Source organism: Somniosus microcephalus, chromosome 10 (genome assembly GCF_052327205.1).
Source record: "Somniosus microcephalus isolate GS21.2 chromosome 10, FLI_Smic_1.0, whole genome shotgun sequence".
Lineage (NCBI taxonomy): Eukaryota > Metazoa > Chordata > Chondrichthyes > Squaliformes > Somniosidae > Somniosus > Somniosus microcephalus.
In genome coordinates, this window is record NC_140996.1 from 202,802,719 (window position 1) to 202,819,012 (window position 16,294).

General features: G+C 46.8%; 1 protein-coding gene across 1 annotated transcript in view; it reads left to right on the forward strand.

The window, feature by feature from the left end:
- The window catches only part of arhgef17 (Rho guanine nucleotide exchange factor (GEF) 17), a 504,936-nt gene that overhangs the window by 476,231 nt on the left and 12,411 nt on the right, over positions 1–16,294 (forward strand). The window contains exons 17-20 of the mRNA XM_085999453.1: positions 429–496; positions 4,241–4,389; positions 7,266–7,440; positions 11,840–12,106. Coding sequence (XP_085855579.1) covers positions 429–496; positions 4,241–4,389; positions 7,266–7,440; positions 11,840–12,106 — 659 coding nt within the window. The remainder of the gene's footprint in view (positions 1–428; positions 497–4,240; positions 4,390–7,265; positions 7,441–11,839; positions 12,107–16,294) is intronic.

Genomic DNA, 16,294 nt, shown 5'->3' on the forward strand with positions numbered 1-16,294 from the left:
GACTCCAAGGGAATCAAGGGATATGGGGATCAGGTGGGAAAGTGGAGTTGAGGTCAAAGATCAGCCATAATCTTATTGAATGGCGGGGCAGGCTCGAAGGGCCGTATGGCCTACTCCTGCTCCTATTTCTTATGTTCTTATGTTTTTGATTCACATGTGAAATTTATACATGTCTCAATTTCCTGTGTGACTTGCAAGCATTAAAGCAACTTCAGCAAATCACGGGACACATGAGCAAATGGTGAATGCTGGTATTGCTGCTCCCATCTGTACATTAAAATTGGGAGGAGATGTTAAAAATCTTCATACTCTAAATGGCCCATAAACAAGCATTTGTGCAAAGGGACTCACTCAGGTACTCTCTGTTTGATTTACAGCATCTTGGGATATGACCGTATTTCTGATTAATTTTTTTCCTTCTCCGACAGATACCTCGACAACAAGGTTTTCGTGTCACTGGCAAATGGCGAGTTGATGGTCTACCAAAGAGATGCAGGTTTGTTTAGGGGCTCATATTGGATTGGTTACCTAATTACAAAGGGGCCCTTGGTGAATGCAGTCTTATCCCTCCACTAAAATGAAATCTGTGGCAAGTTTGCAGGTGTTTGTCTGGAGGAGTCATTAGAGTGAGAAATAATCTGCCTCTCCTTGATTATATTAAGCCTCTGAAATTCACGGAAAAAATTAAATAAAAACAGACAGTAAACAAAACCAGACAGTAAGAGCTTCTGCAGGTATATAAAAAGGAAGAGAGTAGCTAAAGTAAACATTGGTCCCCTAGAGGATGAGTCTGGGGAATTAATAATGGGAAACAGGGAAATGGCGGAGACTTTGAACAAATATTTTGTATCGGTCTTCATGGTAGAAGACACTAAAAGCATCCCAATAATGGATAATCAAGGGGCTATTGGGGTGTGGGGTAACTTAAAAAATCACTATCACTAGAGAGAAAGTACTAGGCAAACTAATGGGACTAAATGTGGACAGGTCCAGTGGACCCGAGGGCCTGCATCCTAGAGTCTTAAAAGAGGTGGCTGCAGAGATAGTGAATGCATTGGTTGTAATCTACCAAAATTTCCTGGATTCTGGAGAGGTTCCAGCGGACTGGAAAACCGCAAATGTAACGCCCCTATTTAAGAAAGGAGGGAGACAGAAAGTAGGCAACTATTGACCAGTTACCCTAACATCTGTTATTGGGAAAATGCTGGAGTCCATCATTAAGGAAGTGGTAGCAGGACATTTAGAAAATCATAATATAGTCAAGCAGCGTCAGCATGGTTTTATGAAAGGGAAATAATGTTTGACAAAGTTGCTGGAGTTCTTTGAGGATGTAACGAGCAGGGTGGATAAAGGGGAACTAGTAGATGTCGTGTATTTGGATTCCCAGAAGGCATTCGATAAGGTGCTGCATAAAAGGTTACTACACAAGATAAGAGCTCACGGGGTTGGGGGTAATATATTAACAGAAAACAGAGAGTTGGGATAAATGGGTCATTTTCAGGTTGGCAAACTGTAATTAGTGGGGTGCCGCAGGGATCAGTGCTGGGGCCTCAACTATTTACAATCTATATTAATGACTTGGATGAAGGGCGAGTGTACTGTAGCCAAATTTGCTGCTGATACAAAGATAGGTGGGAAAGCAAATTGTGTGGAGGACGCAAAGAATCTCCAGAGGGATATAGATAGGCTAAGTGAGTGGGCAAAAATCTGGCAGATGGAGTTTAATGTGGGAAAATGCGAGGTTATCCACTTCGGTAGGAAAAATACAAAAGCAAATTATTATTTAAATGGGGAGAGATTACAAAATGCTGAGGTACAGAGGGATCTGGGGCTCCTTGTACATGAATCACAAAAAGTTAGCAAGCAGGTACAGCAAGTAATTAGGAAGGCAAAAGGAATGTTGGCCTTTATTGCAAAGGGAATGGAGTATAAAAGTAGGGAAGTCCTGTTACAACTGTACAGGGCATTGGTGAGACCACACCTGGAGTACTGCGTACAGTTTTAGTCTCCTTATTTAAAGAAGGATATACTTGCATTGGAGGCAGTTCAGAGAAGGTTCACAAGGTTGATTCTGGAGATGAAGGGGTTGTCTTATGAAGAAAGGTTGAGCAGGTTGGGCCTATACTCATTGGAGTTTAGAAGAATGAGAGGGGATCTTATTGAAACAAGAGGCTTGACAGGGTAGATGCAGAGAGGATGTTTCCCCTCGCAGGAGAATCTAGAACTAGGGGGCATAATTTCAGAATAAGGGGGCATCCTTTTATATTCGGAAATGCGGAGGAATTTCTTCTCTGAGCGTCGTGAATCTTTGGAATTCTCTTCCCCAGAGAGCTGTGGAGGCGGAGTCATTGAATATATTTAAGGTGGAGATAGACAGATTTTTGAAAGGTAAGGGAGCCAAGGCTTATGGGGAGCGGGCAGGGAAGTGGAGTTGAGGCCAAGATCAGATCAGCCATGATCTTATTGAATGGCGGAGCAGGCTCGAGGGGCCAAATGACCTACTCCTGCTCCTACGTCTTATGTTCTTATGTAAATTTCCCCACTTCTCCTAAATGCACTGACTCACTCAAGGGTATGTTTCCCCAGGCGCCAGCAGCCCTCTGAATGGCGGATCAAGTTCAAGAGGTTGAATGGCCTACTCCTGTCGCTGTGTTGATATTTTCCTAATTAAGGAAGCTCTTTTTGCGAAGAGAGATCAGCACACGGAATGGACTTCCAGATGTCCAAGTAGTAATTCTTCATGTGTGACCATGGATCCTGAGTGTTGGAAGGCTATTTGACTGTGGGATGCACTACAGCCAGGTCCAATCCTGCCCTCTCCTGGCATGCACACAAGCATACTTTCAAACAAGGGTCACTAGATAGCGAGCAGGAGTAGGTAATAAACATAGAAACATAGAAGATAGGAGCAGGAGCAGGCCATTCAGCCCCTCGAGCCTGCTCCGCCATTCAATGCGATCATGGCTGATCATCCAAATTCAGCACCCTGTCCCTGCTTTCTCCCCATATCCCTTGATCCCCTTAGCCTTAAGAAATATATCTAACTCCTTCTTGAATATATTTAATGACTTGGCCTCAACTGTCTTCTGTGGTAGAGAATTCCACAGGTTCACCACTCTCTGGGTGAAGAAATTCCTCCTCATCTCAGTTCTAAATGGGTTAGCCCTTATCCTTAGACTGTGACCCCTGGTTCTGGACTCCCCCGCCATTGGGAACAGCCTTCCTGCATCTAGTCTGTTAGAATTTTATAAGTTTCAATGAGAAAGACTGTATTTTTCCTCTGTCTACTCCAGGGGCACTAAACCCAATGGTAGGACCACACTTGCCATCCAGCATGTGATCAGCTGCTCCGCAGAGACAGAAGGTTGACCCTGGGACCTCCCTTTAGAGCTCAGTTCCACGTTGGGCCAATTACCAACTGAGCCAACAGGGGAGCAGTGAAGGTCATCGCATTGGCTGCTCGCCTGGTCACAATCACAATCTTGTCACCTCACTAATTTAGAGACACCGGGGGTAGATCTTGACCTTGTGCGACAGTGTCAAACAGGTGAAAGCGAATCGGCGGCCCATTTCACGTCTCTCCGATATTTATCTCCGTGGAAATTAAAATCAGGAGAAATGTCAAAGGGGCTGCCGATTCGCTATCACCCGTTTAACACTATCGCACAAAGACAAAATTACCCCATCTTAGTGACCCCCGCCCACCACCTTTCACCAGATACTGAGTTCATTAGAGAAAGAATCTTATCTGCAAACACTCAGGCCTTAAATCAATAATGTAAAAACTTCTGATTGGATCTTTACCAAACACGATAAGCAAGTCTCTTTTATCTTGCGTTGTGTGTCTCCATATGTCTAAAGACAAAGTTGTCATCCCAGCAACTTAATTCGAAAAAGACTTTATGGGATTTCCATCAACTTGATAAGTGGTTTCCTGCTGTCAGAATCTTGGCTCTTTTTGAAAGCGGACAGACTGGAAATAGGACATGTCAGCGAATATTAAACAGTCACCTGGAGCTGAAGCAGCCTCAGCACGCACTGAATGCCCTCCTTCACTAAATAGGGGCGTCACATTTTTTTTTTTAACTAGAAAGATAGTGAACAGAGGAAACATGGTTAGCAACCAGAAAGATTAAATATTTCCTCTGCCTGTCAGGACAAATCCTAGTTTTTTGAATCCCCCTCTGGCACAGCGGTTTTAAAAAAAAATTATTTGCTGTATTTTTTTTCCCCCACACAGGAAGTTTTTGGGATCCGCAGAACTCGCACACGTTGTGCTTGGGGTCGCCGGGAAACCCTGTCACCAAAATGGTGCAGGTGGCAGGAAAGCTTTGGTGTGGATGCCAGAACCGGATTCTCATCATCAACACTGCCACCCTTTGCCAGGAGGTGAGAGCCGAGCAGTGGCTGGTATGGTCGGTAAAGCGCGAGTGCTAGCCGCTCCCCACTGCGGGTGGAAGGTTAGAGCTTGGCTCCTCAGCCAGCAAGTTAGCCTCTCGTGCAACCATTCTATCAGTGGAGCGGCGCCACTGCCGTTGGATTGAGTTTGTTGTTTTGGCACTGTTGGAAGTTTCATGAGGTTGATGGATCACAGCAGCAAAAAGAAAAATGAGGTGACACCATTGTGATACTATAAATAGAAAAAATATGAATAATTACAATGTAGAAAATATCACCTCAAGGACTGGGCCACTCATATGTTTTAAAACTGTCTTGCCGAGATGGAATTACTGCCTCAGAATCATTTTTTTGTAATTTGACTGAATCTCCTCAAGTTAAGCTGAAGGATATGCTGTGTAATAATTACAGGAGCACGGCACCATGTAACATCAAGGCCGCTAAATTTGGCTCCTTTGCGCCTGCCGTTAGCGCCTCCGGGGCGCAAAGGGCTTATTGCCCGGGCGGGGTAATCCAGCGGGGCGCTACTGAGGCGCTAGCTGATAGCGCCGCACCCCCGCCAGTAGCACCCTTAGCTGCGCCGGCGCCGATGATGCCATCGCCGTGCGCCGCAACTGCTTAGCGCCCCGTTGTGACACCTTACTGCCCCGCGGCAGAAATGCAGCTGCGCCCCACAAGGCTGCCACGGGCGGTGTCAGCACCAGCCTCGCGGGTCATGAGCTGGGCCAACCTCCACTCTCGGGGTGTTAATTAAAGGGAGGTGCAGGCGTGACCCGCGCCGCCATTTTATTTTTTGAGGTCAACCCTCCATGGCGACCCTCGGCATGGTTCGTGGCCTCCATCGCACAGCCCTGCACCGCGTCTCGGTGCCGGGCTGCAGCCACGGCATCACGCCGCACTGGTGGGCTAGTGTGGGCCTTTGGAGGCCCTGCAGAGCTCGCAGCGTCCCTCTCCTTTAACGGAAGAGGAGGGGCGCTGAAACACGTCAGCGCTACGTGGAGCTACTCCGGCGCTACGCGCTTTGCACCCCCGACATCGTCCTGAGAGGAGGTGAAGCGCCCGAGATAGTGCACCTCTTCCACGCCGGGGCGGTAAGCCAAATTTAGCGGCCAGGGCGGTACTTCCACGCCGGGCGCTAAAGCTCCACCGATAAATCGGTTACGCCCCCAAAATTACTTTTTAAAACGCTGCCCGATTGCACTGGTTCATGGTAGATTTCGCGTTCATCGATATGCAAATGTGTTTGAGCGGAAACTAGAGAGAGAGAGAGAAAAAAGCACTTCTCAAAACGGCCGCAATTTGGGGCACAGGTTGCGCCCAGATCGCCCATTGCGCCCAAAGTGGAAACTCTATCCCTTAATGTAGTATCCTAGTATCCTAGTGCCAATGTTCCCATTAAGCTGCATGGCCGTGCAGTCATCTGCAAGATCCGCGCAGGCCACTCACGGGCTTTCACATTGTAGATACCGCGCATGTGCAAAAAATTGAATGGGCCGCTCAGTGGGGGGAGGCAGGCCGCGCAGGAGGCAGTGCAGCCTACGAGGAACGTTGCCTATTGCTAAGGGGCAGCTCTGTGTAACTTAGCCCGTCCCTTTAACATCATAATAAGATCGAATTGCTGTAACATCCTGAGGTCACTTAAAGGCTAATTCCTGCTGGAGCCATGAAGGGAATTAGATAATATTTTCTATTGTTTATTTGTTTGTAGATTGGAAATGATGGCTTTCTTTTTTTTTAACCTTTTAAGCATGGCGCTGAAATTTGCATTTGTGACACTGAAGTAAAAAGAAAGGAAGACTTGCATTTATATAGCGCCTTTCATGACCACTGGATGTCCCAAAGCGCTTTACAGCCAATGAAGTACTTTTGAAGTGTAGTCACTTTTACATCCACCTGAGAGAGCAGACGGGGGCCTCGGTTTAACATCTCTTCTATAAGACGGCACCTGGAGTGTCAGCCTAGATTTTTGTGCTCAAGTCTCTGGAGTGGGACTTAAACCCACAACCCTCTGACTCAGAGGTGAGAGAGAGTGCTACCCACTGAGCCACAGCTGAAGTGTGATAGAACTGCCTCAAGATTTACGAGGGAGGATTTCCTGGCCCTGCGCCCAGGTGCACTAGATGGCCGGGGAGCAGCAAACATCAGGAAATTGGGCAGGTCAGAGCGCCTGTCAGTAAATGAAAACGCTCGATATTCCTCCATTTAACCGGTAGACGTAAAAGATCCCCTGGCACTATTCAGAGAAGAGCAAGGGAGTTCTCCCGGTGTCCTGGCCAATAGTTATCCCGCAACCAACATTACTAAAACGGATTATCTGGTCATTCGCCTCATTGCTGTTTGTGGGAGCTTGTGACTCAGAGGCGAGAGTGCTACCCACTGAGCCACTGCTGACACTAAAAAAAGATGCACAGTGCACTCCTTTTAAGATGTAACTAACTAACTTTTTATTATTATTAATAATAATTCTCGGGATATGGGCGTCACTAGCATGGCCAGCATTTATTGCCCATCCCTAGTTGCCCTTGTGAAGGCCTTCTTCTTGAACCACTGCAGTCCATGCGGCGAAGGTTAGTGTATTAACAGCTGCTTACATCATTCTGCCAGTTTCCCACCAAAGCTACAGCGGAACACCGGGGGAACCCTGTGGAATTTCAGCGCCAGGGATTAAAAGGAGTGTACTGTACAATAATCCGACAGCGTTGTATATTCCAGTGGAAGAAAATATGACCTTACATTGAGCAACTTTGTGTGTAAAAGTTGAGTGAGCTGCTCCTTTATTCTTTTTGCTTTCAAGTGTGTAGGAAATGAGCTCTTCACTCTGTGTCTGTGCAGAGTCCGCATTTCTGATATTTCCCGTGTTTCTGCAGCACATGATCCAGATTGGCCAGGACAGCAATCGGTGCGTGACGAGTATGGTCAGCTCCAGCCTGGGCGTTTGGATTGCACTACAGAGCAGCGCTCAGGTTAAACTCTACCACGCCGCCACCTACGAAAACCTGGCAGAGGTCGATGTGGCTCCTGCGGTACACAAAATGCTCGCAGGTAAAAAAAAAAAAAACATTTCACAGCGGCACATTGCTAACGTGTCTGCAGCTCCTGGGGAGCCAGAATAGCTGAAGAGCGTGTGATGGTTTAGAGCTTTGAATTAGTGATGGGCCTTCACATTCGATTAAATTCCAGCACAATGACTGATTCACGGTAAAAGTAGCAGGTCAGAGGCTAGGTATTCTGTGGCGAGTGTCTCACCTCCTGACTCCCCAAAGCCTTTCCACCATCTACAAGGCACAAGTAAGGAGTGTGATGGAATACCCTCCACTTGCCTGGATGAGTGCAACTCCAACAACACTCAAGAAGCTTGACACCATCCAGGACAATGCAGCCCGCTTGATTGGCATCCCATCCACCACCTTAAACATCCACTCCCTCCACCACCGGTGTACCGTGGCTGCAGTGTGTACCATCTACAAGATGCACTGCAGCAACTCACCAAGGCTTCTTCGGCAGCACCCCCCAAACCCGCAACCTCTTCCACCTAGAAGGACAAGGGCAGCAGGCGCATGGGAACACCATCACCTCCAAATTCCCTCCCAAGTCACACATCATCCTGACTTGGAAATATATCATCGATCCTTCATCGTCGCTGGGTCAAAATCCTGGAACTCCCTCCCTAACAGCACTGTGGGAGTACCTTCACCGCACAGACTGCAGCGGTTCAAGAAGGCGGCTCACCACCACCTTCTCAAGGGCAATTAGGGATGGGCAATAAATGCTGGCCTTGCCAGCGACGCCCACATCACATGAACAAATAAAATAAAAGTGATACATTTTAGAAACATTCACTTATCACTGTACTTTCATCTCGCAGTGAAATTTTTTTTCTCAAAATGCTACGTTTAAATACAGTGAGCTCGATATTCCACGCACTGCGTAGGCACAGCGCGCGTGAGGAATGGCCTCATGGACGATGCAGCAGAGTGTACCAAGTGCCCAAGAAACTGTACTTCACCTCAGTCAGTGCCTTCAGTGAGGAGGGGCGATTATTGGGAGTGGGGGAATCATTTTTTTTTAAAAGGATCAGTGTAATAAAAATATCTATTTGCCAATTAAGTGGTCTGTTCAGCACTGATTGGACCAGTCCTGTTTGATATCATGGCATAGTTAGGAGATACATCGGAGTAATTGCATGTGGAGAATATTGACAAATGTGAGAACATAGGTTTTTTTTATTCGTTTATGGGATCTGGGTGTCGCTGGCAAGGCCAGCATTTATTGCCCATCCCTAATTGCCCTTGAGAAGGTGGTGGTGAGCTGCCTTCTTGAACCGCTGCAGTCCATGTGGTGAAGGTACTCCTACAGTGCTGTTAGGGAGTGAGTTCCAGGATTTTGACCCAGCGACGATGAAGGAACGGCGATATACTTCTAAGTCAGGATGATGTGTGACTTGGAGGGGAACTTGGAGGTGGTGATGTTCCCATGCGCCTGCTGCCCTTGTCCTTCTAGGTGGAAGAGGTCACGGGTTTGGGAGGTGCTGCCGAAGAAGCCTTGGCGAGTTGCTGCAGTGCCTCTTGTAGATGGTTCACACTGCAGTCACGGTATGCCTGTGGTGGAGGGAGTGAATGTTTAAGTTGGTGGATGGGGTGCTAATCAAGCGGGCTGCTTTGTCCTGGATGGTGTCAAGCTTCTTGAGTGTTGTTGGAGCTGCACTCATCCAGGCAAGTGGGGAGCATCCCATCACACTCCTTAATAGTCGGACGCATTGGGCTGGATTTTCCCAGGTCCTACCCGCACGGTGCAGGGGGGACCCGGGAGACGGCGGGAAACCCGGAAGGTCGGCAAATTGCGATCCCCGGGGGAGGGGGACCGATCTCCAATCCCGGTGCCGAATCACGATCCCCAGGGCACGGTGGTCCGATCCCTGGGGAGTTTGGTTACCCAACCCCGGGGGGTGCGGGCTGACTGTGGGGAGCTTGGGGGGCCGGGAGGAAGCACTCCTGCTCCTCCCGGCCCACAAGCATTGCTCCCCGAGGCTGAGGCCGCCTCGTTGCAGCCACCAGGAATCCCGAGCCCCGGGATCCCCGGCCAACTCATTATAATATGTAAATTGCCAACCTGCCTCCCCCCACCCCCATCTCGCCTGAGTGAAAGGTATTGGGGTCGGGCTTCACATTTTTGCAACTTTCACTTCCCTCTCCCACGGCTCCAGCCCACCCGCACTTACCTCAGAAAACTCCAGCCATTGAAAATCCAAAAGTAACAGAAAATGCTGGAAACGCTCAACGGCAATAGATTGGGAAAAGGGGAAGTGCAACGAGACCTGGGTGTCCTTGTGCACCAGTCGCTGAAGGTAAAGCATGCAGGTGCAGCAGGCGGTTAAGAAGGCAAATGGTATGTTGGCCTTCATAGCGAGAGGATTCGAGTACAGGAGCAAGGGTGTCTTGCTGCAGTTGTACAGGGCCTTGGTGAGGCCACATCTTGAGTATTGTGTGCAGTTTTGGTCACCTTATCTGAGGAAGGATGTTCTTGCCATGGAGAGAGTGCAGCGAAGATTCACCAGACTGATACCTGGGATGGCAGGAATGACGTATGAGGAGAGATTGGGTCGATTAGGCTTATATTCACTAGAGTTTAGAAGAATGAGAGGGGATCTCATTGAAACTTGTAAAATTCTAAGAGGACTAGACAGACTAGATGCAGGAAGGATGTTCCCGATGGCGGGGGAGTCCAGAACCAGGGGTCACAGTCTAAGGAAAAGGGGTAAGCCATTTAGGACTGAGATGAGAAGGAATTTCTTCACCCAGAGAGTGGTGAACCTGTGGAATTCTCTACCACAGAAGGCAGTTGAGGCCAATTCATTAAATATATTCAAGAAGGAGTTCGATATATTTCTTAAGGCTAAAGGGATCAAGGGATATGGGGAGAAGGCAGGGACAGGGTACTGAATTTGGATGATCAGCCATGATCGCATTAAATGGCGGAACAGGCTCGAGGGGCCGAATGGCCTACTCCTGCTCCTATCTTCTATGTTTCTATGTTTCTAACAGGTCAGGCAGCATCTATGGAGAGAGAAACAGAGTTTCAGGTCGATGACCTTTCATCAGAACTCAATCGAAAATTCAGTATGTTTGAATTTTTAAAAGTTTTATTTTTTCTATTTAAGTTGGAAAGACCACTTTCCTCTTTTGCTGCCCCTCTGCTCATAGCTTGGCACAACAACCAGACAAACCGTTACTTAAATAAGTTTCAGTGTTCACAGCTTCCTGGGTCTGGGTCTCTCACAAAAGTTACGCCGTCCGGCCAAAAAATTTTATTTGGCAGATTTCTAATTATTTCTGTTTTTCAACATGTTTTCAGACTTTGGCTTCTGAAAAGTAGATTCAAGTATTGCTTTAGAAATCCAGCACCTCAGCGAGGAGATATTCTCTGCTGCTCTCTTCTGTCGGCCTGCCTGTACCGTGCACTGTCCCTGATTAAGAGATGGCCTGCCCCCAAGTCATCTGCCAATGCTGCTCTATAACCAGCCACTGGGAGTATTTTGCTATCGTATTAGTGTTTGGTTCACTGCCACCTCTCCTCTAGGAATACCCACCTTGAAGAAGTTCTGCTCTTCTCTTCGACGGGATCTCCGTTTGGCTCTTCAACCTTGTTCATCTTCATTGCTTTCAGTTTCCCTTCTCGTGTTTGATCAGGTATCTGCCAGGACTCAGTTTCCTTTTCCTTTTTTTTTTCTCTCCCACATGGCAGCTGTCTTTCACTCTGCCGGCGCATTTCACACTTCATCTAGAGCCATCCTTTGTCTCTTTACCTGTCCTATTACCATCTCGTCTCGCCTTGAATATCTCTTAATGTCTCTTCACCTCTCAGACCTTCCCTTTTGTTCTTTCATCCCCTCCCCCATTTCCCAGCCCCCAAACTTGCTTTTTATTCTGTTTCATTTCCTGCTTTTTGCTCAGTTCTGACGAAGGGTCTTCGACCTGAAACGTTAACTCTGTTTCTCTCTCCACGGATGTTGCCTGGCCTGCTGGGTTTTTCCAGCGTTTTCTGTTGTTATACTGGGGGAGCACAGTTGGCTTTGAGAGAACTAGGTGACTCTCTCTCTCCCTGTGAAATGAGGACTTTTTACGATACAGCAATAGCCCATTAGATTGCAATAAAAGCTCTCCCAACTTCAATGGATTTATCAGAAGTTCATGAAATGTTGCTGTCAATTTAAAATATTTTTGGCAAATATCTCCCCTTTGAGCTACCTATTAACTAACATTACAGAGAGGAAGAATGCAGAACTAAGTAAGATCTGTAGATAATCTATGATTAGTTTTGGAAGGTGCCACGGTTTTGTCTTGACTTCAATGCACTGTACATAAAATATAATCTATGTATCCCAGTTAGGTTTTTACCCAGCCCTAGAGCACGGTGTATAATAAGGATGTCCTCTCTCCAACAGGTTCCGATGCCATTATTCGTCAGCACAAGGCTGCCTGCTTACGGATTACTGCCCTACTTGCCTGTAAAGACCTGCTCTGGATTGGAACAAGTGCTGGCGTGGTGTTAACGCTATCTATTCCCCATGTCACTGCCAACACCACCTCCCTCAGGACACCTTTGATACCCATGGGATCAGCTCATGGGCACACGGGACACGTTCGATTCCTCACAGCCATTGAATTGCCAGAAATCTTCGATCTCACTTTCCCACCAGCAAGGGAGCCAGGCAAGTTTTCTGAGTCTCTAGTCTTTCAGTTTTTTTTTTTAAAGAACTTTTCCCAGGCATCAGGGCCACGTAAAAAATGTAGGGGGTATGATTAAGAAGTTTGCAGATGATACTAAAATTGGCTATGTGGTTGATAATGAAGAAGAAAGCTGTAGACTGCAGGAAGATATCAATGAACTGGTCAGGTGGGCAGAACAATGGCAAATGGAATTCAATCCGGAGAAGTGTGAGGTAATGCATTTGAGGAGGGCCAACACAGCAAGGGAATACATGTTAAATGGTAGGACACTGAGAAGTGTAGAGGAAAAAAGGGACCTTGGAGTGCAGGTCCACAGATCCCTGAAGGTAGCAGGCCAAGTAGATAAGGTGGTTAAGAAGGCATACGGAATACTTGCCTTAATTAGCCAAGGCATAGAATACGAGATTGTCTACATCCCTGTTTGGCATAAAAATAAAAGAAAAAAGGTGACTCAACCGTGGCTAACAAGGGAAATTGGGGATAGCATAAGATTCAAGGAGAGGACATATAATTTGGCCAGAAAAAGCAGCAAACCCGAGGATTGGGAGCAGTTTAGGATTCAGCAAAGGAGGACAAAGGGATTAATTAAGAGGGGGAAAATAGATTATGAGAGTAAGCTTTCAGGGAACATAAAAACTGACTGTAAAAGCTTCTATAGATATGTGAAGAGAAAAAGATTGGTGAAGTCAAGCGTAGGTCCCTTGCAGTCAGAATCAGGGGAATTTATAATGGGGAACAAAGAAATGGCAGACCAATTAAATACATACTTTGGTTCTGTCTTCACAAAGGAGGAAACAAATAACCTCCCAGAGATGTCGGGGAACATAGGGTCTAATGAGAGGGAGGAATTGAACGAAATCAGTATTTGTAGGGAAATGGTGTTAGGGAAATTGACGGGATTGAAGGCCGATAAATCCCCAGGGCCTGATAATCTACATCCTAGGATACTTAAGGAAGTGGCCCTAGAAATAGTAGATGCATTGCTGGTCATCTTCCAAAATTCTATAGATTCTGGAACAGTTCCCATGGATTGGAGGATAGCTAATGTAACCCCACTATTTAAAAAAGGTGGTAGAGAGAAAACGGGGAATTATAGACTGGTAAGCCTGACATCGGTAGTGGGGAAAATGCTAGAGTCCATTATAAAAGATGTAATAGCAGAGCACTTGGAAAACAGTGACAGGATCGGACAAAGTCAACATGGATTTACAAAAGGTAAATCGTGCTTGACTAATCTACTGGAATTTTTTGAGGATGTAACTGGTAGAATAGTTAAGGGAGAACCAGTGGATGTGGTGTATTTGGACTTTCAGAAGGCTTTCGATAAGGTCCCGTATAAGAGATTAGCGTGTAAAGTTAAAGCACATGGGATTGGGGGTAAGGTATTGACTTGAATAGAGAACTGGTTGACAGACAGGAAGCAAAGAGTTGGCATAAACGGGTCTTTTTCCGAGTGGCAGGCAGTGACTAGTGGGGTACTGCAGGGATCGGTGCTAGGACCCAAGCTATTCAAATATATATTGGCCCAGAAATTCGGGTTGGAGGCTTCCCACGGGTGCAAGCCTCTGACCTGCACTTACCCAGCGCGCCGGCCGTTGTGCTGTGGGCCCGCGTGGGATTCCAATCCTGGGCCTGCTCCAGCTGCCGGCGCGCATTGCTTGCGTATCCCAGGGGCGCAGTTAGTATGAAGCGTCCCCTGGGAACACGTGGGCCATGGAGAGCTAATCGTAGCAGGGAATCTCTATTCATAGATTTGACAGGAAGACCTAAAACTTCAAATAATTTTTTTTTTAAATCACATTTTTAAAATAACTATAAATTACATAAAATAACTATTTTAAACAATAATTTAAATTTTTGAAAAAATTAATTACAGTTTTTAGCAGGGTTAAAAATAAACTTACCTTTCTTTAAAGTATTTAAAAATAATAAACCTGTGGAAAAAATGTTTTAATTTTACTTAATTCACCACTTACCTTGTTAAAAGCAGGCCTTGCGACGGCTTTTTAAAAGCGTAGCTGCTGGAGACTTACCCTCCCGGAGAAATCTGGGAAAAAAACGGAAGTTCCAGGCGTACGCGCTGCCTCTCTGGCGCACGCGTTCGACCTGTGAACCCCTTCCTTTAAGGGAACGGAAGTTCCGGTTTCCCGCGCATGCGCAGTGCATGCACGAAACCGGCACTTTCGTTGGGCCTACACGTGAGTACCCAGCGTTTACTCACTCGTGGGGACCCGAATTTCTGGCCCATTAATGATCTGGACGAGGGAACTAGATGTGATATCTCCAAGTTTGCAGATGGCACAAAGCTGGGTGGGCGTGTGTGCTGTGAGGAGGATGCAGAGAAACTCCAGTATGATTTGGACAGGTTGGGTGATTGGGCAGATGCATGGCAGATGCAGTATAATGTGGATAAATGCGAGGTTATCCACTTTGGTGGCAAAAACAGGAAGGCAGATTATTATCTGAACGGCAATAGATTGGGAAAAGGGGAAGTGCAACGAGACCTGGGTTTCCTTGTGCACCAGTTGCTGAAGGTAAGCATGCAGGTGCAGCAGGCGGTTAAGATGGCAAATGGTATGTTGGCCTTCATAGCGAGAGGATTCGAGTACAGGAGCAAGGGTGTCTTGCTGCAATTGTACAGGGCCTTGGTGAGACCACACCTTGAGTATTGTGTGCAGTTTTTTGTCACCTTATCTGAGGAAGGATGTTCTTGCCATGGAGAGAGTGCAGCGAAGATTCACCAGACTGATACCTGGGATGGCAGGAATGATGTATGAGGAGAGATTGGGTCGATTAGGCTTATATTCGCTAGAGTTTAGAAGAATGAGAGGGGATCTCATTGAAACTTATAAAATTCTAACAGGACTAGACAGACTAGATGCAGGAAGGATGTTCCCGATGGCGGGGGAGTCCAGAACCAGGGGTCACAGTCTAAGGAAAAGGGGTAAGCCATTTAGGACTGAGATGAGGAGGAATTTCTTCACCCAGAGAGTGGTGAACCTGTGGAATTCTCTACCACAGAAGGCAGTTGAGGCCAATTCATTAAATATATTCAAGAAGGAGTTAGATATATTTCTTAAGGCTAAAGGGATCAAGGGATATGGGGAGAAGGCAGGGACAGGGTACTGAATTTGGATGATCAGCCATGATCTCATTGAATGGCGGAACAGGCTCGAGGGGCCGGATGGCCTACTCCTGCTCCTATCTTCTATGTTTCTATGAGAGCAGGGAGGTTATGCTTGAACTGTATAAAACACTAGTTAGGCCACAGCTAGAGTACTGTGTACAGTTCTGGTCACCACATTACAGAAAGGTGTGATCGCACTAGAGAGGGTACAGAGGAGATTTACAAGGATGTTGCCTGGACTGGAGAATTTTAGCTACGAGGAAAGATTGGATAGGCTGAGGTTGTTTTCTTTGTAACAGAGGAGGCTGAGGGGAGACCTTATTGAGGTGTATAAAATTATGAGGGGCCTAGATAGAGTGGATAGGAACGAGCTATTTCCCTTAGCAGAGGGGTCAACAACCAGGGGACATAGATTTAAAGTAATTGATGGAAGGTTTAGAGGGGATTTGAGGGGAAATTTCTTCACCCAGAGGGTGGTGGGGGTCTGGAACTCACTGCCTGAAAGGGCGGTAGAGGCAGAAACCCTCACCACATTTAAAAAGTGCTTGGATTTGCACTTGAAGTGCCGTAACCTACAGGGCTATGGACCAAGAGCTGGGAAGTGGGATTAGGCTGGACAGCTCTTTGTCGGCCGGTGTGGACACGATGGGCCAAAATGGCCTCCTTCCATGCTGTAACTTTCTATGATTGCCTTTGATTTCATTGGATCACAGTCAGTTCCTGCCTACGACTTCTCAGTTTTCAAGTGCATCTGCATGCCATGTAGAACTATATTTGGGATAACACAGTAGTGCTCTACTATCAGCAAAGTATTTATCATCAAATTGAGAAATAATGGCAGAGTTAGAACATGAGCTCCGGTGGTCTTGTATTCGGTTATATGTTGCATAGTTCTGTTTCAGGTTTGGATGTGGCAATACTGGAAACTGAGGTACTTGTTCTGCTGTTCCTCTGCTTTTAGTCTAACGCTAAGCTGTACATATGCTGAACAGTGTTCCCCACTGTGGTGAGGCCCCCCTCCCGATTGCCTCCTCTACTGAGG